At 40.7% G+C, this 23,059-nt stretch overlaps 4 protein-coding genes across 7 annotated transcripts in view; 3 read left to right on the forward strand and 1 right to left on the reverse strand.

Moving 5' to 3' along the window:
• The first annotated feature begins 25 nt into the window (after positions 1 to 25).
• On the forward strand, positions 26 to 10,277 carry LOC6533673 (sodium-dependent phosphate transporter 2). The gene is made up of 7 exons (XM_002094343.3): positions 26 to 158; positions 5,558 to 5,610; positions 5,675 to 6,712; positions 6,785 to 7,381; positions 8,512 to 8,888; positions 8,952 to 9,454; positions 9,527 to 10,277. Exons 3-7 carry the CDS (start codon positions 6,520 to 6,522, stop codon positions 9,855 to 9,857), a joined length of 2,001 nt encoding a protein of 666 aa, XP_002094379.1. The 5' UTR covers positions 26 to 158; positions 5,558 to 5,610; positions 5,675 to 6,519; the 3' UTR covers positions 9,858 to 10,277.
• On the reverse strand, positions 6,931 to 8,362 carry LOC6533674 (protein new-glue 1). The gene has a single exon (XM_002094344.4). It carries the CDS (start codon positions 8,156 to 8,158, stop codon positions 7,778 to 7,780), a length of 381 nt encoding a protein of 126 aa, XP_002094380.1. The 5' UTR covers positions 8,159 to 8,362; the 3' UTR covers positions 6,931 to 7,777.
• A 153-nt stretch (positions 10,278 to 10,430) lies between the features above and the next one.
• LOC6533675 (protein new-glue 1) lies at positions 10,431 to 11,343 on the forward strand. Its single transcript, XM_002094345.4, has one exon. The coding sequence runs from the start codon at positions 10,853 to 10,855 to the stop codon at positions 11,222 to 11,224; it is 372 nt and encodes a 123-aa protein (XP_002094381.1). The 5' UTR covers positions 10,431 to 10,852; the 3' UTR covers positions 11,225 to 11,343.
• Positions 11,344 to 11,702: 359 nt separating this feature from the next.
• LOC6533677 (brain-specific angiogenesis inhibitor 1-associated protein 2) overlaps positions 11,703 to 23,059 on the forward strand; it is a 42,683-nt gene continuing 31,326 nt past the window's right edge. For 3 of the 4 annotated variants that reach the window (XR_001454100.2, XM_015194722.2, XM_015194723.2), the window contains exon 1: positions 11,705 to 11,965. The gene's annotated coding sequence lies outside the window, so the exon portion shown is untranslated. Of the gene's footprint in view, positions 11,966 to 23,059 lie in introns of all 4 variants that reach the window. The other variant, XM_002094347.3, reaches the window with a different exon arrangement.

A 23,059-nucleotide genomic window follows, 5' to 3' on the forward strand; every position in this document is an offset into this window, starting at 1 on the left:
GGCGCACATCCAATCGATAGCATCGCTCTGGCAGCGACGGCGCGCAATCGGTCCATCTCTATCGAACCCAGCAAGCCGGTGGTTGCGCGCGACATCGTCCCGCTTAAAAAAGAATTGAATAGACGGGGATATTGATTCGAAACAGTGCTGCTGATCAAGTGAGTACCCATTGCAGGGAGCAGCTCCCACTGTTCCCAGTCCTCCGCATCGGTTGTCAGTTGAGGATTTATTGTCAACGCTGCACAACTAGATCCTGGCGAGCTTTTCGGTGCGCGTGAGTGCCTGTGTGTGTGTTGCTGTGTGGCAGGATATACTACATATATCCTTGTGTATCCTTTTAGTCTGGCTGGCGCCGCGTGTTTTTCGCGTGGGTGTGCTCAAAAGTGTGTATGTCGTTGCTGAAAAGACTGCCAATAGAATGTTTTCTAACAAAACGCACTATTCAAATACCGAAAGCGAGCAACAAATGCAAAATGTTTGAGTAGAAAAATCAATAAGCTGGTCAATCGATTGGACGGTGTAGCCAACGGTGGGGAGGGGGGCCAAGTGGCTGGGAAAAGTGTGTGTTACAGCTTCCCGGTCGGCGGAACTTTTATCCCAAATGGAAATACAGCAAAAGTATTGTTTTTGCCAAGTACAGTTACTTTTTGATATTTTGCAAAGACAGTTTGACAGCCACTGTTTTTGTGTGCAGCTGTTTTCGAGTCTCTGTTGTGGTTGTTATTGTTGCTTCGCAGCTGCAGCCACACCAAAAACAGCAACAGCAACAACAAAAACACCGACCAGAAGGCGAAAAGTGCGAGAGGATGCGCACTCTCTTCTGGCAGCTTCCAGACACTCCTCTCTCCCCCACTTTCTCCACCTCTCTCTCTGTCTCTCCCCTTAATTTCTCCACAACAACATGCATCCCACCGCCCCTCTTTCGCCCATCCTTTCGCGAAATTCTCCACTCTGTTGTGAAATTTACCAATCTTTTGTTCTCTTCGTTTTACCATGTAACACGTATTCAAATCTAGGGAACAGAAATCTCCAGTTATTCACAAGCTGGCTTTAAAAAATGAAGCCTAACTTAAGGCGCCATTTGCATCCTTGAATTTTTTACTTAATACTTTTAATAACCGCTTTATGGTCCAATATATGCCAGTTTCTAAAAGTTTGTACAAAGAAGTTGATAAGTTGACTCATAAGTAATGGTTAAGTGGTATTGGTCAGTTACTTTACAGAGTTACTTTGTTACTTTGCTTTGCAGTTACAGTTACTTTGCAAGAATGAAAATGTTGCTTATGTTGTACTTCCGCTAAAAAGAGAGTTTTTTACTCTCAGTATAACTTATGAACATGATTTATATTCTAGGAAAATCTACTTTTTGTTATCATGATACGTAGCTTACTCTTCTCTGCAGAGCTTTAAACTCCTGTAAAGTAAAATGCTCTTGTGAAATGGCCAACTACCATACCTACAAATACCTTTGTTCATAGCCAAGTCACACTGTGATGAGCAATGTACTAAGGGTAGGAGAGAAACTCCGGCATCTTGTTGTGTACAGTTTTTGTTTTTGCGTCTGGGAACTAAATTTAACGAGCGGCCAGCCAACGAAGTAGAGCAGCTTTCCGATAAGCATTTAAACTTTAAAATAGCACAGATTTGTATCTGTATACGCATGTTGCAGAATTTCGAAAAAAAAACATTTCGATTTCGAAATTTGGGAATATCTGATCTCTGTGCCTACGTCAAGCAAAGAAATTATACATTTTTTCGGCACCCAATGATATCATAGCATGGATTCTGTTTCGCTTTGCTTTCGGGTCATGAATGAGTTGGTCTGGGTCCAAAGTGGGCGGTGGGCGTTGGGTGGCAGCAACCCCGCAAGGTCAAAACGTGTACACACTCGCCGCCGCACGGAAAACGTGAGTGAGTGTGAGTGCGAAGTGGACCGATTCCGATTCAGTGCATCATTCGCTCGGATGCCCGCTGCTCGAGTGCCTCTCAAACTGCAGTTCTGGGTTTCACTTCAGAAAGTATAAATAATAACCCCTTTCATGCTGTGAACACCTGCTTATGTAAAAATCCTGAGAATGATATAGAAACTCAGATGAATCCACCAAAATTACGTTATGTTTAGTTATCATATTTATAAGGATTTCTATCCTCAACTAAACTAGGCATAAATAGTTCCAAATACCTGCTTAGTTGTAAATATATTTTAATTTCAAGTGATCCCAGCTTTACCTAGAAACGGAAAAATAGCAATTCCATTGATTTCAAGCAGTTTCCATATATATTCAATAGCTCTTTTTGCCTGTTGCCAAGTGCCCAAAAATGTATTGAATGGAAGTGGTATTTCTAAAGGCACACATATCTATGTACAAACATATGTATATGTTCATATGTGAAATTCGATGATGCGGCGGCATACGCGTTTTTTTCTTTATATTGTGCACACGTTTTAAATATCAGCCGAGAAACTCGTGATTCCATTTTCGGATCGCGTGTGATGGAAAAAACCCAATAAAAACAACAGCCTCACGGTTTAAACTCTTTTTTTGTGAATGCCAAAAAGGTCGAATAGAAAGAATGAAAGACAGAGAGCGTAATCGGCAATAAGTAAATTTGCCAAACGGGCTGCGCATTCATTTTTGTTTACTTCAAAGTCTTGTACAGTCACACGTGCTAGAAACATTGGCACAGGTACAGTGGGCTCTCCAATAAACCGACAGCTGTGAACGAACAGTTTAAATGGGTAAATTAGGTTGTAATTTGCGAACCTAATTCGCGATTTTTTTACAAGCTAGATACTAGAAAAGTTATTTAAAGGATACTTAGTAAAACAAATATTTTTCATTGAACAATTGGCTGGAAAGAGACGCGAATTCTTCAGCTCATGAGGATATTCATATTTCTAAATTGACAAGATAGTGTGAGACATGATGTCATCAATTGCATTAGGTTAAATGCAATTGATTCTTTTATTTGAATTCAATTTAAGTTATTAATGGGTTTCGTACTTCCCGGAGCTCTAATTTCCCACACATGCAAGAGCGTCGTGTGTTTTTGGGTTATTGCAGGTATTCGTTAATTAGCATAGTGCATCCCCTTCACACCTGAGAGCGTTTCCAATTGGATTGGGCTGAGCCCATTGAATGGGAAACGGTTTGCTCTGTGGGCACAGTTTGACACTCACTGGAGTGGAGTGGGCACTGTTAGGCGGTGTTAATTTAAAGCAAGTTACCCCGGATTTTGTGGCGGTGGTGCGACCTTGAACTTGCGCCAGCAACCACCCCAAAATGGCAGGCGGCTTCAGGAAAACAACAAGTGGAACTTGTGTTGGCTCACTGAGCGTGCAGAAAATGTCCGCTTTGGGCCTCGATAATTCGCCCAGTCCGGCGTATTTTCACCTCATCCGTCCTTGGGGCAGTGCGGCAAATTAAATCAATATTAAATGCAGTTTACTGCTTACAGAGCCAGTTGCAATTGCAGTTGGTAGGCGGCAATGTCAAGGTTGCCAGTGACGCGCCTCGTGCATCCAAAAGAATTGCACATTTTGCAACTGCATCTGTATCAAAAGGTGAAGTGCCACAAAATCCTATTACCAAATAGTGCAACAAATAATAAATTGAAGGCATATGTATTCTAAAATTAAGAACTTTAGTGATTTGAGCGTTTAAAGTCATAGGTATCTTTTATATCTGCAGAAATTTGAGAGGTAAGACATTTTTATAGTTGCTTTAAATCTGAAAGTTTAAATGAAGCTCCCACTTAAGAAAATGTTTAGCATTTTGTCTTGTTTAGGAAAGTAACACTTCCTATTTGTTTTAAGTGCACTTTAGACCTTGTTTTGCAGTTGCCATTCAATTCATTTTAATTCCATTTCCATGACATGCAATGGCAGGTGAATCCACTCCCTGTACAGTGAGCACCTGCCTCCCAGCCACCCACTGCCCACTGCCCTCTGACCTTCGATCTGTTCGGCCTTAACGGTTCATTCCAATTACAAGCTGCCCACCACCCGCCAGGCAATAACTGTAATTACCCAATACACAATGGGCTGAAATTGATTTATTGCCATTGGTTTGCAAATTGAAAGGGCGCTCGTTCAAATACAGATTTATCAATTGAACGATTATTATTATCATGCATTGCAAGTTTTACTAACTGACCACCAATAAAATCACTATTAATTTATATTTGTATTTGCTGTTGTCCCTCTGTTCAATCGATCCCACTTATTTCGCAATAAACAAACATTTATTTGCATATGCAGTGGCTATGAAAACTATGCGCACCTGCGTGTTAGCGTATTTATAGCTCAAAAGTTCAAAATACGCCGCTAAATTGGTGGCTATTACCACAAGCCCCTGATTGTTTCCTTCCCATTTTCCATTTCCATTGTGAGAATAGAAATGTGCACCCGATGGGTGGTGCTGGGTGGTAGGTGGGTGGTGTTGGTGGAGCGATGACAAAGCACGCAAATATGGAAAGCGTCGGCATAAAGCGCTGCGACCTTGCAAAGCCGCGGTGTCAGCCATTGTCCTGGTTACTGGGCTCAACCCTCTGACCTCTAACCCCAGCACCACCCACCACCACCTCCCACTAGCTACCACCACCTCCCACTAGCTACCACCACCCACCGCCTTCTTGGCGTCACTTGTCTTCCACTTGGCTTTGTGGGTGACTTTTCTTGGGGTTTTCTTGGTTTATTTGCCTGGGTCAAATGTGGGGCTTGGTGTTGTTGGAAAGTGCGAAAGAAATATGCCATTTTAGTGGCTTTTATTCTACCAGTTAGTACTAGGTAGTTAAATAGTTTACGACGTGTTTGGTGCATTTGTAAATTCACATGGTTAATAAAAAGAACAAATAGTTCCTTTACAACCTACAACAAAATTGTGGGACTTGGTAGCCATTTAATAATAATAGCCATATTTAAGAAACTATGTTTTAAGAGCTTTAGCTTAGACTGTATTTATATTATTTTCTGATAAAAAGAGAGCAAAATTATTATGTGTACTTTAGTACATCCGTAAATTACGCAGTCATCGATCTTCATTGTAAGCAATGAAAGCGAATTGTTCGATGCATTTGCATTTGTTGTTGATGACAACAATCTAAACAATAATAACAAAAACAGCCAGCGGCAATTACAATTTCAATTGCGAATTTTCATTTGAAAAAGATCGAACCACGTGGTTCCAGTTGGATCTGGAAAAAACAAATACAAGAATACTAGAAACAAGTCAAACACACCAAACAATTGAATTTCAATTGGAAAACTCACTGAATGGCTGTGTGCTGGATGCTACGGGTTTAAAGAATATAAAAATCCAGCATATCGAAAGGTATTGAAAATGGCTGGAAATAGAGTGATTTTAGGAACCACATTTCACCAGTTGAAACTGGATTTCGTTTTGATTTTTGGGATTGAATCCGTTGCTTTACTCAAATCGGTTTGTGTGCTTAGACGTGAAGGTTTAGTTTTTAGCTGTTGGGTCACTAAAGTTAGTAAAACAGGCGATACTGATTTATCCATTATCAATAACAAATATTTGTTGCTTATTTTCAGACATGGTGAATAATTCTCTATGGTTGAAACAACTGTGCTACCCCAAACGTCAGGTAAGAAGAACTCTTTCTAATTTGTTTCGCAAAGAATTATGATCAATAACTGTGTGTTTTTCAGTTTACCAACTCGACACCTCTTAACTCCTACTCAACATAACAAGAAACTTATTATAATTAATTATTAACAAAACCAACACACAACAACAACACTATCCACTTACTCAACAACATCAACAGCATTCGTTTAGTCCCAGAACGAATACACAACAATTGCTAGAGGAGTTATCCCAGAAATTAAACGATTACAAGTGGGTTAATGTGGAGTGAATACCTGTGAATACTTCCCGACATTGAGCATCGAATTCCATCGGCAACAGGAATTTGTCAGCGAAGGAGAAGGATTTTAATTTGGATTATTGTTTGTTTCGTTTCGGTGTTTCGTCCAGCCCAGGGTTATTTGTAGGATTTTATTTATTTATTGCTTAATTTAAGATAGAGCTGATCCTCAGCTTTGAAGTGAGAGGCTCCAAACCGAAGGGTTTAATCAGAGAGTTAATATTGCAGGGTAATTAGTCACCTAAGTATCGCACCTTCGCAGTTCCAAGCGGCGAGTTGTTGCCCCATTTTCATTATGAAAATAACGACAATGAAGTTTAAGCGCAAATATGGCTGTTTAGAGAATATTTGAAAAGAATTTCTCACTTATTAATCAATTTGGATTTTTGTTTCGACCCTCATTTGTTACGTAGTCTTGTATTTTATAAGTTCCAAACGATTGCTTTGCACAACTCAAGTCATCCACCCAGTTAAATCCGCACCGCCCAATAACATACCATTTGAGTTTAGTTTTTCGAGGAGCAAGAAGAGTAATCAGTATTTAGTTAGAGTTGAGAGAGTTTAGTGGTTTTGCGCCGCAGAGTTTTGAATTACATTGAACACCGAACGAAGCACACTATCGGCATCATGGAAAGCTTTGCGCCGGAATTACTATGGATGGTAGTCATCGGGTTCCTAATCGCCTTTGTCCTGGCCTTTGGCATCGGTGCCAACGACGTGGCCAACTCATTTGGCACCAGTGTCGGCTCCGGGGTTCTCACCATCCGCCAGGCATGCGTGCTGGCCACAATTTGCGAAATTTCGGGCGCCGTTCTAATTGGTAAGAATTGAAATACATAATAATATAATTACATGGGCGAACTGTATAGATAATATCGTTCTAATTGTATAGGTTACAAGGTATCGGATACCATGCGCAAGGGAATCCTGGAAGTTGGTCTATACGAGGGCTCCGAGGAGGTGCTGATGCTGGGCTGCGTGGCCGCTTTGGCCAGTAGTGCCGTTTGGCTGCTGGTGGCCACCTTTTTGAAGCTGCCCATCTCGGGAACGCACAGTATCGTGGGCTCTACGATTGGATTTTCACTGGTGGCACGCGGCGTTCAGGGCCTGAAGTGGTCCACCTTGGGCACAATCGTCGGATCGTGGTTCATCTCACCGGTGCTGAGCGGAGTTGTGAGCATCCTGCTCTTCCTGGCCATACGTCGCTTCATCCTACGCGCCCAGGAGCCGCTCAAGGCCGGATTTCGATCGCTGCCCATCTTCTACGGTGTAACGTTCTTCATCAACGTTATCAGTGTGGTGTTGGACGGCCCCAAGCTGCTCTACATGGACAACATACCCACTTGGATAGCACTGACCGCCAGTTTTGGTCTCTCTTTGCTGGTGGCCTTGCTTACGCAGTTGGTGGTGGTGCCTCTGCAGCGGCGCAAGATTGCCAAGCGACTGCGGGCCGAGAATCCTGTCAAGTTTAATTTCGAGGACTCCGTGGGTGAGTTATAAAGTGTTATGTGCCTTACATAAACCGAATGTCGATTCTAAAGTAGATATACATAAGGAGGATTTGAGTCGAACATCTAATTCAGTCTGTTATGATTTCGATTCAATAGCACATTAAATCTATTTACTCATGTTCAATATAGCGCGCATCAAAAATATGGTTCATTTGTTGTTTAAACAACCTCGAACATTCAATCGCAAATTGTTTGCTTGAGCGAAACGTGTACCAAAAATCATCCAACGACTCATATCATATTATATATGGTTATTTAATTTTGCGGGTAATATAAAAATAAGAATAATAGAAAGAGAAAAACACGGGAGTAAAGGTCGGAAGTTGTCTGGCCAAATCTGTTATGTCTGGGTTATTCGAAATTGGGTTTCTACTTTAGTTTCGTCGGGATCCCTTCTTGCGGCTGCCGCCATTGCCTCCGCGTGAGCGGCGAATCGTGTGGCGCCTCTTTGGCCTTTTGGTTTTTTTCTTGTAGTGGACAACGGTAGCCGTCTTCTTACTTGGTGCCTTGGTGGTGGGAGCCACAGTTGTGGGAGCCACGGTGGTGGCAGTCACGGTGGTGGCTGCGGTGGTGCTGCTTCCAGATCCCGACGGCGAAGTGGGAGTGGTGGGCGAGGTGGGTGTCGTGGGTGTAGGAGTAGAGGGCGTGGCAGGATCGGTGGCAGGATCAGTAGCCGGATCCGTGGCAGGATCAGCGGCCCAGGAAGTCGAAGCGAAGGCCACTATGGCAAGGAATATAACAAGCTGCGAGCGCATCTTTAGTGGATTCTTCGGGTGTTGGGACTATTGTGCTTTTGCCTAGCTGAAGCCATAGTATTTATAGCCAATTTAATAAAAGGTGTATTCCTTGTTTGCGAAGCAAATAGTTTATTTCTGGGGTTAAGTCGCTATTGATCATATCATTTTCAAAATTTTGTTGGATCTAGGTTATTTATACAAATGTTATATGTAGGCTTATGTAGGCTTTTCATAAAAAATTATTAAACAAAATAAATAACAAAGCAAACCTAATTCAATATGCGACTTAAAATTGAACCACATTATGAAGTCTTTGTTTATCCAACAAATGTTTGGCTAATACTAATAAAAACTTTGAAATCCTCTTCTAGAATCTTCACCGTCGGGAAGTCCCAAGAAGCAGCGTCGTCCTCTGTCTCTGGTCAGCGAAGGCAAACCACTGCCAGCCATCGCAGAAATAACCGAGCTGGTCTCGTTGAGCGACAACTCGCCCAGGACCTTCAAGTTGGCGCCATTTGGACTGGCGGCCAAGAACAACAACGCGCTCGGCGAGGAGTACAAGATCGATCCGCAGCTGATCAAGAAAGCCGAGGACCTGCTGGGCAAGGCAAGCCTGGACAACACAGACCTCACGATCACCAGTCTGAACTTCATCGACGAGCAGCAGCAACAACAGCAGCAGCAGCAAAATGGACGCAAGTTGCAGGAGTGCTTCAAGCGCATGCAGTCGCCCAAGGAGGAGCAAAAGGTACCTCTTCAATGCTAGCTAATTTGATTGCTTTAACTAATCGCCGTTTATTTCCTTTTAAAGAACAAGGCGAACCCCATTGGCACGGACTTGGAAACCGGAACTACCAAAGCCACCAATAACAACCTTCAAGTGGTGGAGAGCGGCGGCAGCCTTGATCTGATGATCAGTTCCACGTTATCGCCCAATTCCAGCAAGGTTCCGCTGATCGAGAGCAAGGAGGCGCTGAATGAGCAGGAGGAGGAGCTGAAGCGAACGGCGGCCGGTGGACGAAGAACCAGTGGCGCAGAGGAGACTCCGGAGATATCCATGCTATTCTCGTTCCTGCAGATCCTGACAGCCACTTTTGGCAGTTTCGCGCACGGTGGCAATGATGTGAGCAACGCTATCGGCCCACTGATTGCCCTCTATATGATCTACCGCGAGGGATCGGTTATGCAGCAGGCCGAGAGTCCCATCTACATTCTAATCTATGGCGGCGTCGGCATCTCTGTGGGTCTCTGGCTGTGGGGACGACGTGTTATCGAGACCATTGGCAATGACCTTACGAAGATCACCTCATCGACGTGAGTATTCCTACATCCTTCAAATAGTTATTTTCTTTGAAAACTGAAACTTGTACTTCAACTCCTTTTCAGTGGCTTTACCATTGAAGTCGGAGCTGCCATCACCGTACTGCTGGCCAGCAAAATTGGCCTGCCCATTTCGACCACTCACTGCAAGGTCGGTTCGGTGGTTTTCGTGGGTCATGTGAGTGCTGCAGGTCGCACGAAGTGTCAGTCGAAGGATCAGAGCGATAAGGACGCCCCTAACGACGTTGCGCCCGCGGTTGATGGCAGTGTCGATTGGCATCTTTTCCGGAACATTGCCTATGCCTGGATCGTGACGGTGCCGGTTACGGCTCTCCTCAGCGCCGGAATGATGTATGTGCTGTGTGCCATCGCCGTGGACGACATGGGTGGAGTCTAAATACAGAGAACAGAGAATGCCATTCAATTATTAATTGTAATTGCAAAACTAAAGTAATGTTTCGTAATTGTACAAGTTGGAAAACACAAAACTTAATATTAAACACGCAAAAGGAAACTCAAGAACAAGTGGTAAAATCTAAAAACTAAATTACTCGCCTAACTAAAGCATTGTATTTAGCTCATAGAACGTCTCTGAGTCTAATTGATATTAATATTATTTAATATGTGTACGCCAAGCAAGTCGTGATTTTATTTTATATTTACACACCTCGATTAGTTTATACCCGAACTTCACTCTACTTAAAATGCATTTGAAACTCTTTTGTAACGTAAGTCCCAATCACTCAAGTTATTTTACACCAATTAATAGATCAGAGCAAAACACTTGAATAAAATACAAACTATGTACAACAGAAAATGTTTATACGTTGTGGTAAGACCAATTTTTTTTTTTATATTTTCTCATGTTTGTGTCAAATCAAATTGATGTTTTTTATTTACAATTGGTAGACTTGGTTCAAAGTTCGGTTCATAACTATTCAAAACCTTACTTATGAGGCTCTCCAGTCCGATTTAAAACAAACTTACATTCCATTGAGAGCCAGTTCGTAAAGTATTTCACTATGTAGTTATACGGAAAATAAATACGAAGTTATGACACAGAATCATGTTTTATTTCAATGCTTTGGATTTCTATCAGCTAGCAGCATCATTATTATAAGCTTTATTTTTAAAGATTCTAGGTATATTAAAAATAATTTCTATAACAATGAGAGTCTTAGAATAATAGCCTAGTTATACATTTCATAAATGTGGTATTGATCTCTGCTTGCACAACCTAAATTAACTGAAATATCACTTTGCGATTCGACGGCTGTTTGATGTTTGCCTAGGGAAAACAAGTCTGACATCTTCCATCGATTTGGCTATATATACTCCAGTTTCGCCCAGAAAGAAGCACACTAGTCCCAACACCTGAAGAATCCACTAGAGATGCGCTCGCAGATTGTTATCTTCCTTGCCATCGTGGCCTTTATTTCGACTTCCTGGGCCGTTGATCCTGCCACTGATCCGGCTACTGATCCTGCCACCGATCCTGCCACGCCCTCTACCCCTACACCCACGACACCCACCTCCCCCACCACTCCCACTTCGCCGTCGGCATCTGGAAGCAGCACCACCGCAGCCACCACCGTGACTGCCACCACCGTGGCTCCCACAACTGTGGCTCCCACCACAAAGGCACCAAGTAAGAAGACGGCTACCGTTGTCCACTACAAGAGGAAAACCAAAAGGCCAAAGAAGCGCCAAACGATCCGTCACTCACGCGAAGGCAAGACGAAGAACCGATCCCGTCGGGACTAAGAAGGATGCCTCGTTTTGAGCACCTAAAGATCTAGTTGAAGGACCCACACGCACCTTGTTAACCCTAATTATATTTTACTCTTATTAAGTTTGCAATATTTTAATTAAATAATAATTTATGAATTTTTAAAAAAACTAGTTTAGTACTTTTGTCCATCATGAATTCAATAGTTATGGCAGTTTATATATGTTCAACATGGCGGATGAGTTATATTATTTTATATTACCTAAATATTTCGAATTAACATTTATTAACCGCCTATTATTGCAGCGCTGAAAGTTCAACAATATTCAACATTTAGTTTGTTAAAGATAAAACACATTTCAGCTCACAGCTCGCAGTAACTTGGCCCAGAAAGATGTCGACTTTTTGGCTCACTCGAAATGGCCAAGAAAGCGCCACAAAAGTTGGTTCCATGTGAAAGCTTGAGTGGCGAAGCTTTTGAGCGCGTGGCGCTCGATGAAATCGGTGGCCCCAACTTGGAATCAGTTGAGTTTTAAGCTTCGATGCGTTCGGTTCGCTATTTCCGATACCGCGTGATTCTAAAAAAAAACCCGGTTTGGTGCGCTCTAAACTCGTAACGATCCCAAAAAATACTGCGGTAATAATTCGGAGTGCCAAGTGCTCGGCTTCTTTGACCAAAACATAATTGTGAGAATTGAAAAACTTGCTCAGTGTCATTTTTGGATTTACGCATTCGGATTTGTACTGAACACACACACATTTCTGGCGATCAAATGGTATGAGTTTAACTTTTCTATTCTATATCTAGCTGTAATGACTGGGTGGGCAACTTCCGTCCGATATCCGGCCCTCCTTTCTATTTGCCACTTTTCTATTTTCTAGGCCCACTTGCAGTTCAATGGATTTCCACAAGCACAAGTATTACTTAATTTCTTTGCTTAATCCGATTTGCGTGCATTGAACTTTTTATCTTTGGGTATTTTTCCCTGTTGATGTTGTAGTCGCTGTTATTGTTTATTTTTTTTATTTTTTTGTTTTTCGTGTTGGACTTTATTTTGCACCAACTTCTTGTGGTTTGTTCTCGTTGTTGGTGCTGCTGCGACTGTTGATTGTTGATTGTTTTTTGTTGCTCCATCTCAGACTGGCGAAGCAAACGGCTTGTTCTCATTTTATTTAATGAGTTCCCCGGTATTTGAGCCTTTGTTTTGCATTGTTTGAAACCCTGTTTGTTCAATAGGTTTAAAACGTTTCAGCGATTCAAGCCACGGCGAAATTATTAGCAAGTGAATTGGACTTTAATGGGGCATTCTGATATCGCTTAAGTGTTGAGTGAAAAAGTGTGTGTATTTTCATAGGTATTTGTTGTGTTTTCACTGGATGTAATTATTTAAACAATTTTATAATATTTTAAACAGAAAGGGGGGCCAAAAGCCTTTCAATAGAAGCAATATTTAACCTATTTAGTCCGCAAGCACTATTTATATTTTACTTCTATTATGACAGTAAGCCCAAAATATATTTCCTCGCAAAAAGCAACTTAAATAACTACATAACTACCAAGTAATAGCTTTCTTGCGATGGAATTCCTGGCTGACCACACAACATGATGAACTCGTTAGCAAAATGAATAGCCAGTTAAATTCCAGCCAATCGTAGCTCGATGTCAAAGTTCTGAGCCCAGCATGTGCGACCCACTTAGGTTGGTCCAGCATCCACCTGTTCGATCTCCCGGACAGTTGACCGGGCTCATTATGGCTCCCAGCTAGCGGTATTCGGTTTTTGGTTTTCCCCTTGAAAGCGATGCCGACACCTGAAGATCGAAGACCTATTGGCAACCCATTTTGCTAAGCACACCAAACCTAAAGCCAAACCCAAACTTAAAGCCAAAAACCAAAACCCAATCGCCGCGAAAGCCACAAAGCGAATTCTGTGCAGAACAAAAGCCAAACGATCGGAGCCATTAAGCCTGGCCAAGAGTTTCCAGTTGGCCAAAAGTCATTAAAGACAAAAATCTATTGAAAACGGCAAACAACACGCCTTAAAAAAATACCTTGGCTCTCAAAGTTGCGGTGTGGGGTAAAAATATTTCTGCTGCTGCACACGGGAGTTTTTCGTTTTCATGTTGGCCAGGTGCAATGGATGTATAGATGTATTGATGTATACCTGGCCATGTTAGCCATGTTAATTACGCGCTTATCAGTTCGTTACAAACGCTGCAGTTTCTCTCTACGCCACAAGGAAAGAGTCCAGCACAACCCGCAATTACGTGTAGTGTCCAGCTCTTTGGCCAAGTCGAATTCCACCTGCGTTCTAATTTCTTTGCTCTCTTTTCGCTGCGATTAATCAAAATTGTATTTATCGGATGCCAGGCTTCTGCGTATCTATGTAAACTCGTACATACTGGTGTACGTGTACTGTAATTACTGGATTCTGCATATGAGTACATAATGATAACCCTCGAAGCGATCCATTCGCGCTCCATGCCATTCGGCTCACTTTCTCCTCCTTTTCGCGGATGGGGCTTCAATTAGTGGGCGTGGCCACTCACCCGCCCCCTTCGTTCGCCAATTCAATTTGACAATCTATAAAAATATTGATGATCATATTCAGATTGTTTGAAAGCCAATGGGAGCTATGAGAAATGCAGGTAGAGATTGCTTTTCATGCTCCTTCACTTCCAGGCGACCACTTGAGGTGTGCATCCACTTTAATTAAAAAAACCATTAATACTGATCTAAAATGGAGTTTGGCTACTTCTTTATGTCAAAAGATTTTTTTTTATATTTATGGATAATTATGGTAAAAGCAACATAAAGTTAAGTGGATATGAAGTGGCCAAATAAAAGGTGAAGTGAATAAAAATCAGTGAAGAATCCAGTGCACCATGAATTTGAAATCGGCAAATTCCTATGTTCTAATAAATTCTAAATAAATTAAGTAAATTGAAAAGTTTTGATCTATTTTTTTTTACTACTATAAAGTATACGTAAGATAATGCCTTAAAATTTGTTTATTTTGTGAATTATTGAGATTTAAATGTACTCTACTTGGAGCCTTATAAAATATTTGTTTTAAATAAACTAGAGGCAATTTCATCATCCATATTCTGTGCGAAGAGTGCAACATTGCATTGCACAACAAAGTCACCTGCATAAGCATAAAGAAATCAATAAACTTGTCACCCGAAAAGGGAAAACTAAATGCACATTTTCCGCTTGCGTAATCTGTCGAAGAAGCCACCAAAAATCGCACAAAAAATCGCAGACGAATGCTGTTCCAAAAAAACAAACTGAATTGTAAACTTAGAAAAAAGGTATAGGTGAATGCGAAATAATGGTTACTTTCTAATGCTGTTTCCTGATGTCCCATGGTTTTCCTAGGATTTCCTTTTTTTTTTCTTCCGTTTTGTTTGCGGTTTTGCCATGGACATTATCGCCCTGAAAACAGAAAACTCACTTGACAACCAGACGCCGCCCCTCCGCCCCTTTTTGCAGCATTGTCATTGAAGTCCGTCGACTCCGCGCCAACCAACTGCTGCATTTCCCACTCAAGACAACATTTCATAAAGTTTATTAAACTTTAACCAAATTGTTAAAGCGCCTTCCCTTCCCTCCCCCCGCTCCGCATTCACTTTTAGTGCGGCGGCTGCTGCTGTAGGCGCTCCAAACGAGTCCGTCAACTTTGGCCAGCCTCGGACCAAAACAAACTGCCACATTGGCCGGAGTGGTTGGCTGGAACGCATTGGTAATGGTAATGGTAATGGCTCTAACCACTTGGTATCAGCTTGGGTGGGGGGATTTCATAGTTTTTAGTTTTCCTTGAAGTGGCAAACATTTTCTACAAACACTCCACTGCTTCAATCATATTCGATTGCAGTCGCAGTCGGGCGGGATTATTTTGCATTCGTGTTCCTCGGCCGAGAATCGCAAATTAATTATTTTCAAATTGCGTTAGGTGTCAAAAAGTAAAATCTATTAAGCGATCACTTCCTGAGGAGCAAAAAACGCAATCGGGAAATGCATGCAGATCACAAATGCACTCTTATGCAATTAAACTCTTGCCGGTTTGGGACCACATTTTGGTATTAGCTAAGGGGAAATATTATATATTATTATTATTTTGTAATCGGTGGTACATTCATTTAATACTACGAAGATATTATCTCCACAATAGCACATTATTTAACTTTTTTTAAAGTGCTTTAGTTGAAAGTATTCTTATAAAGGTATAACCACAAAACCAAACTTAAATGATGTGAAAGAAAATTGCATTGGGTTACTTGGCACCCAATTGCGTTAATGCTAATTAACCTGACATTCAGTTGACAAAACTCCTGAATTGACAGCTAAGAAAGTGTAGAAATTTACCTAGAAGGAAAGTTTTTTCACTTTAACAACTCATTAGCAATTCAAATGAAATGTATATTTCGAATCATTTGTTTCTATATGCTCCACACAGATCCCAAAGTTTATCCATATAAATAATATATATAATATATATATTATTAAGCGCATTATTTTCGAGCGTTTTCAGAAGCATCCCATTTTAGGGAATGCATCTAAAGGCATTTAAGATAATGCGTACCAGAAGTAGTTACAGACTCCTACCTGTAAAAAAAAGAAGTATGAGGGAACGTGTTCGGGAATTACTTCTGTTTTGACTGGGTAGCCACATTAACCGCATTTTTTCATTCCGCCGGGCAAACGATATGTCACCACTTGACTAGCCGTCTTTTCCATTCCATTTCCCGCCCTTAACCACGAAGTTGCAGGTTTGCCTCTAATGCTGCACTTGCATTTGCATTGAAAGTTGTTTTGGTTCGATTCCAATTGAAATTGAAATCGCGTTTCTTTTAACTGCATTGTCTGACTGGCAATGGATCGCAGGGAAAAAATGTACTGATTTGGTATTGAAATTTTTCATTTGCCGGCCAAACCTGATGACATTGAAGAAGTTGAGTAAAATGTCAGGGGTTAACAATGAGCTTTTGTCTATGAGAGAAGTTACTACTTAGGAAATTCATTTCAGCACACATCAAAGTAATGTTGATCACAGAAGTAAATGCTTAAGATTTCAATTATACATATCTCATTTTTTGTTTATTTTATTTAAAAATATGTGCAATGTTAACTTTAAAATAGTAGTTTAGAATAAATTAGCAAACCTTTGTTTCATTTTCTCTTTTTTTTGTATTTTATCTGCAAAAAAAAAATAAAGATTGCAGCAATTTACTCCAAATTTGCTATATTTATTTATTACCTCATTTCTGGCCACTACAGTGCTGCCAGCTCTTTGCCTTCGCCGAACAAGTTTAACCATTAACCATTTCGATTGTGAGACTGAAAACCTTAGCTCTAGCTTCGTAACTCAGAGAGAAAAGAATGCGGCAATAAACGCCAGCAGCCAATAAACATAATTGCTCGACGGTTTTGCCAATCATTTCGTGGGCGTGTCTTTGTATTTTTTCCTGCGAATTTCCATTGCAACGATTTATTTCATAGAAAATCAATTGAATGCGCAAAACATGCGGCTGGAACATTCATTAAAAAATGCCGAAACGTCTGGGACAATTGGACATTGCGCATACGCCCGGTTGGCCACAATTTGATTATGGAAGTGCAATTCCAGTCGTTTCCTCATCGAATCTCGTATGCAATTTACTCCCCACCCACTTTTTCCGACACGCGAAATAATAACACGCGTATCGACCCACATTTTCAATACTATCTTTTATTTTATTTCGATTTGTTTTGCGTTGAAAAGGCAAGTGGAACAAGTTTTCGGCTTGATCCATTGACCTCAAAGCGAACGAATTCAAATTGAGCGGGCCAGCAAAGTGCGCAAAGTGTGGCTAAGTAAAAAAGTTCACACCTAAAAGGCTTTGCTGCAAAAAGTAAAAAGCTACGATTTATTTGGGCCAAAATGCAGGGGAATAGCCGGCGAATAAGCTCAATTTCAATCACTCCACCTTAGTTTCTGTTTCAATTCGGTTTTCTGTACAGTTTTCTGTTCAGTTTTCAGTTTTACCTTGCCCAGCCCAGCAAATCGACTTTTGTGCCCATTTTCAATGCAAATCGCATTAAGGCAAATGTTGCAAACGGCAGCCAGCAACCAGCAGCTTTTGCACACACGCCACAGGTAATTTGTAACAATTTCTTAATGACCAAAGCAGCAGAGAAGCACAAAAAAGCGAGCAGACAAGCCTCGAAAACGGTGAAATGAACTGAAATTAAATGTTATTGATAGCCAAGTTGTAGCCAAGTCTACAGACATGCATGGCCCAATTGGGAAGATGAAATGGTTTGCAAAAGCAACTTTTTAAAAAATTAGCAAACAACATAAATGGTTGACACAGTTTCAAAAACAAAGTCTTTATCAGAAAATGTAAATTACTTCAAATTCCATATTTTTTGCATTGCAGAATAAAATTTGTTTTAATTTATAGTAAAATCTTTAGAAGAGGAAGCTTATTATTATAGCTAAACTGTGCTTAGCCTGTCATACGTACAATAAATATGGTTACTGCACCACACCATTATTACCTGATTAGTGTGGCACTTATTTCATTTTGTCTGCAGTTTACGTCAATACCATGCATCGGGCCAAGTCAGCTATTTGGACTTAATTGCCTTTCGGTTTCATTAAGTGGCTAATAAGAGAGTCTATATTGGCAGCATCTATGGCTCTGTGAAACTGCTAATACTTATTACGATCAATTTGCGTGGCTGAGCTGCAATTGCCATGGACTTTCGACTGATGAAGTTTTGGACGATCTCCGTTCGTTGGCTTTATGGGATTTTCATTTTGCATACTACCCACAATCTCCTGCCAAATAAATCGCATCGTTTTGGCCAATCTGAAAGTGAAAGAGTTGCTGTTTAACTTTTTTCAGGCTTATGCGTTTGCCAAATAATGCTTTTTTGTTTAAGAATAGTTTATGCTTTTAAAGAGTTATTATATGGCACTTTCAGATGAAAGAAAAGATGAGCAGAAAAACTTTCTTTAGCCATTCGTGGGAAAATTTATATAATGTAGATATAAAACTTAAAAATATATATATACAAAATTAAACAATTTTTCTTATGATACTTATATATTTTGATTTATTTCATCTTTAAATTTCAATTGGTCATTAATGAACTTATTTTTTCTGTTTTATTACAGGTTTGTAAATCACTTTTTTGGTCTTTGATGAGCTAAGCTCGCAATTTCTCGGCGCAATTTCTATTTTTAATCGAGCCTCAAGTATGTACACATGTGGGTAGGGATCTTAATGCAAATGAGCATCGACAACAAGCAAACGAATCAAAAATGCTAATTACGCAGGTAGAAATCAAAGTTCGGCCAGCAAATGAGAAAAGGAAAGCCAAAAAAAATGGCCAAGACTTCGGGCCATCGGGACTGCCAATCAATGTGACTATTTGCCTAATGGAAATTGAATTTTTGGCCATTGCAGACGGATTGAGATTTATGCCAAATGTCTGCGCGCTTTCAAGTTCAATGCAATGGGAAATTTCAATTAACGAGAGAGAAAAAAATAAATAAATAACCAAAAAATAGAAATTGGCCACTTGAAAGCGATTCACCGCCGTGGGCACACAAAAAATACAGAGGAAGCGACTGATGGCCAGATACAAAGATATATATGTATATATATATGTGTATAAAGATACAAAGAGCGGTCTTGTCAACCAACCTACGCTTTTTCTGCACTTGACCGGCTAATGGCCTTTTTGCGTTTCATTGAGCCAAACAAACTTAAAAAAAAAGGCAAGAGAAGAAACTGTCCAGCATCTGGGCTTTTCACAATTTGGCAGCTTGTTGAAAGTGAAATGTGTGAAAATGGGTAATTAAATGCACGAATGCCCCGCAACAAGTACATCATCATGTTCCTCTTCTTCTCTTGGGCTTGGGATAATGTGATTTGACTAGCTCACGTAGCGGGGTTTCACTATACGGCTAATTATGAAATTTCAGTCTGTCTAAGATTTCATGTGTTTTGTTTTTTGTTTTGCCGCCTTCTTAGTTCGGAGAGCAAGTCATTTCCGTCGGTTTATTGAGTGATTTTTACGACTGCCGATCCCCGAAAACCAAAACTTGAAAGCGCCATTTGTTTACTTCTGTTTCATACTCACTTTTCTTATTCTGCTAGTGGATCAACAGAAATGTTTAATAACGCTCAGCACGTAGCTTTAATTACGCATCAAGTTTGTTGCCTGAGTCTTTTGTTTTACGACTAATTTAAGCCGCAAATGTTTATCATAAAACTGGTCGACTATAATTGGGTTTATGGTTTTGATTTAATGCCCTTTTCATTTGGTACACAAACCTACATATTTTAGAAATGCTAAGAAAGGGCAATAAAAACATGAACAAATAATGTTAGAATGGTAAGCTTTCTTGTGCTATTATAAACGCTTTCTTTATGCAATAATCTGTAAAGATACCGGATTTCGCAATAAGTGGATTCCCTCTTACAAAACTAAATGGCGAATTCAGTTGGTAATTTATGCAAATCTCTTGAACTCAAGCCCGAACCATTGAACTCCAATAAAAAGAATAAGCTGAATAGAAATCCAAACCTTCGAAAAGTTTTCAATAATGAAATTGACAGATTGGCAGTCGGCAAGAAAGGGAGAAATTCTGTGAATGCCAAATGTAAATCCCAATTTGCATAATGTAATTTTAGCAAAAATTATAGATTCTGTAACAGGTTATTCACAATCGCTGGAATGCAAGCACACACAAAAGCAAACCAGCAAAAATAAAAATCAATTCTAGCACAGATCTAAAACAGGTTTTTTTTCCTAATCAAAACTGTGTCAAATCTTCGAGAATGCGCCGCAGAATTACTCAGATATTTCAAATTGCAACAACAAAAACATTTGCTTTAATCAGTTGTCTCGAATGGCAAATCGAATATTTCAGTGGCTTCTCGGTTTTTTTTTTCTTTAGACATTCTCAAAACTAATTGGGCCTCCGACTGCATAAATAAACGCGGAGCGGTCGTTTAGGTTCATTGACTTGGATTTTAATGCGATTTCATGGTTCGGGGTTTATAACTGTGCCACCTTTCTGAAGTCGATTAACTTTAGTAACGTAGATTTCAGGAAAGTATCAACTGTCCGCAGTGGGAAAGTTTCAGGTGAAAGGGCAGTTAGAATCTTTTTCATTGGATTTTATCAAATGTTTTATGCAAAAATCACATCGCTTTAATTGCAACCTTCAATCCCACGGATTTTATCTGTTTGGTAAAGCAAGTAAATCACTTAAAATAAATAAATATTTCAAAAGTATAAATCTTTATTTATGCAGCGGATTCATTATGCCCCGTTTTTGTACAAATATTTATTTGGGTTTGCTTGGGATTATTTGAATATACTAGAGAACAATTCCCAAAAAAGCTGCAATTTGTGTATATTTATTCAAGTAATGAGCGAATCGTTTGTGGCGTGACAAACTCATGGGGCTTGGTTAGCTCTGGAGTTTATAATATAATATATAAATTTTAGCCATGAAATGGTACACAGATTCTTTCTATATGGCTGTTGTTCTCAGTCAACTGATCTTTGTTATTTGGGCTTGTTGTGGCGTTGTTGCGGTTACTGCGGTTAGTGGAGTTGCACTGTTGAAAATAAAAGTGAGCGCCGTCTGCTTAGAGAGGCTTTTGATTGTGGCTTGCCATCTACGTATTTGTAGCTGACAGATATTCAATCTTCATCTTTGCCATCGAATCGTTCGTCAAACGTGTTTTATTGTATGAGATACTTGCGCTATTTTCTGCGTCTTGTCTTCTCATCTCAAGTGGGTTCTGATCCCCTCGCACCCGCTTCTCCACCATCTACATACCTCGTATTTATGGTCGTATTGGTCATGGGTATGGGTATGGGTATGAGTATTACCTGGGTCTGGGCCTGGGCAGTCACGACATTTGAACAAGCAGCCCCATATTGCCGACGACGACAGCTCAAGGTCGCATTCCTTGCAGGTGACGGAGTCTCGAGTCGTTTGGCGATTTGTTTCACTTCGGCACTCCATGTCTGCAGCTTTTAGGTCTTAGGACTCCACTCTGAGTATCTCTATTTCGATGATGGCTGAGTGGGCGGACAAATGAGTTTTGGTTTCGGCTACCGATCCGCTGCTCAAGCCAAGAAATCCCATGACAAGTGCTTGGGAATCAATCAAATGTCGGCTGCATTCGTTTGGAGCACGTGGAAGTACTTAGCTTCGGCTTATTTTCCTTAGTGGGTTACATTTCATTTTAAAGTTTAAAAGAACATCGATTTGGAAAAATATATTACACTTGGGAGAATTATTTTCTTAAGGTCTGTGGGAGCTACTTTATGTTTCCCTTTCTTTGGAAACCCGCCATTCACAATTTCTCTATATGGATTATTAACATGAAATCATACGATTTTCTTTGGAATTTTCCTTCATTCAATCTGATGTGGGAGTTGATCGCACAGACAGTTCCTGTTCAGCGATATAGGCATTGCCATTAAACGCTCCCAGTGAAAAAACCGAAGACAAACTAGAGTCGGCACTTTGAGATTCCATCTGCACCTAATTTATGATGGGGAGAGCTTCTTTTTTCCCCGCCAGCAATGGCAATAAACAGGAGATGCCAGTACGTGAGCAGTACGGCTAAATGAAGTCACGACCGTTCAGAGAATAAGAAATGTACATACACATGTGTGCAGTATGCATTTATGTGGGGGATGGCTGGTGGAGCTCCAAGTTGGGTGTGTCCACGGATCAGCTTCCAGGCGGGGGAATCTCGCAGAGAAGCGGAGCTCAGTGGGTTAATGGAACAGCTAAGTGAGAGGGAAAAGAAGTAGTGCGCGCTAAATGAGGATCTTCTAGAGTTAAATAGCTGATAAGTACTTCAAATGTGGAAATTCACTTTTTAGGCTTTAATAATAATGTAGAAATCCCCACACATTTATAAAAAGAAAAACTATTTCCCGAAAGATCCATTCGGAGAACCATTACTATTACTCAAAGTATTATTACTTTAACATAATTTAATTTGACTACAAGCTGCGCTTTCATCATTAAGCAGCATTTGCAAAGTGTTGTAGTGGTTAAAAGTTAATTGGAAAAAGCGAATGATTTTGGGTGGGTTCAAGCCAGCGGGAGTTGGCCAGGTTAAGGTGAGTTGAGGGCGAAGTGAAACATGGACCACATCACTTTATGGCAGGCAAGTGTCAGTCGAGATGTTTGCCAGTCGTCGGCTTCTCCTGTGCGTTGGAATCGCTTGGCCACGGCTCGGATTTGGTTCAGTTTTGGTCTTGGTTCGACAGCCCAGACAGTGAAAAATAACTTAAACTTTTACTTTCACTGCCAATTTGACTGAACGAACAGGCCTCGTCTCTCAATTTGCATGGCATGTGGACTGGGTGAGTTGGGGGGGGGGCAGCAAATGAGGTTCCCTATGGTATGGTGTATGGTATGGTATGTTATAGTATGTTATGGTATGGCTGAACAATGTTATTGTGTGCTGTATCTAAGACTTATTTGCAAATGTATCTGGCGGCAATTTAGCGCGCAGATACGATTGTGCATCTCGAGGGCCCCTTCGCCCAGTGCATTGTCTTCGGTATTCAGTCGTCAGTCTTGAGTCTTGGGTCTTCTGTCTTGAGTCTTTAGTTTAATTTCATTTTCACAACAGCACCGGCAACAAGATCTTCGGTTCACCTCTGCCCAAGTGTTCAGCACACGTGTATATTCACATGTGCTGCAATTTGATCGTCACGTCGAGATTTCAGCCACAGCAGGCAGCAAATGTTAATGATGAGCATTTGATAATAGCGTTTGGGTTCGCGAACCAATCTTCTTCTCTTCTCCAGCTTAACTGATGTTGGACATGC

This window comes from Drosophila yakuba, chromosome 3L (assembly GCF_016746365.2).
Source record: "Drosophila yakuba strain Tai18E2 chromosome 3L, Prin_Dyak_Tai18E2_2.1, whole genome shotgun sequence".
Lineage (NCBI taxonomy): Eukaryota > Metazoa > Arthropoda > Insecta > Diptera > Drosophilidae > Drosophila > Drosophila yakuba.

Coding starts and splice junctions, on each gene's coding strand:
- LOC6533673 (XM_002094343.3), top strand. CDS start 6,520: ATGGAAAGCTTTGCGCCGGAATTACTATGGATGGTAGTCATCGGGTTC. Junction 7,382..8,511: donor TAATTTCGAGGACTCCGTGG/GTGAGTTATAAA, acceptor ATCCTCTTCTAG/AATCTTCACCGTCGGGAAGT. Junction 9,455..9,526: donor ACGAAGATCACCTCATCGAC/GTGAGTATTCCT, acceptor ACTCCTTTTCAG/TGGCTTTACCATTGAAGTCG.
- LOC6533674 (XM_002094344.4), bottom strand. CDS start 8,158: ATGCGCTCGCAGCTTGTTATATTCCTTGCCATAGTGGCCTTCGCTTCG.
- LOC6533675 (XM_002094345.4), top strand. CDS start 10,853: ATGCGCTCGCAGATTGTTATCTTCCTTGCCATCGTGGCCTTTATTTCG.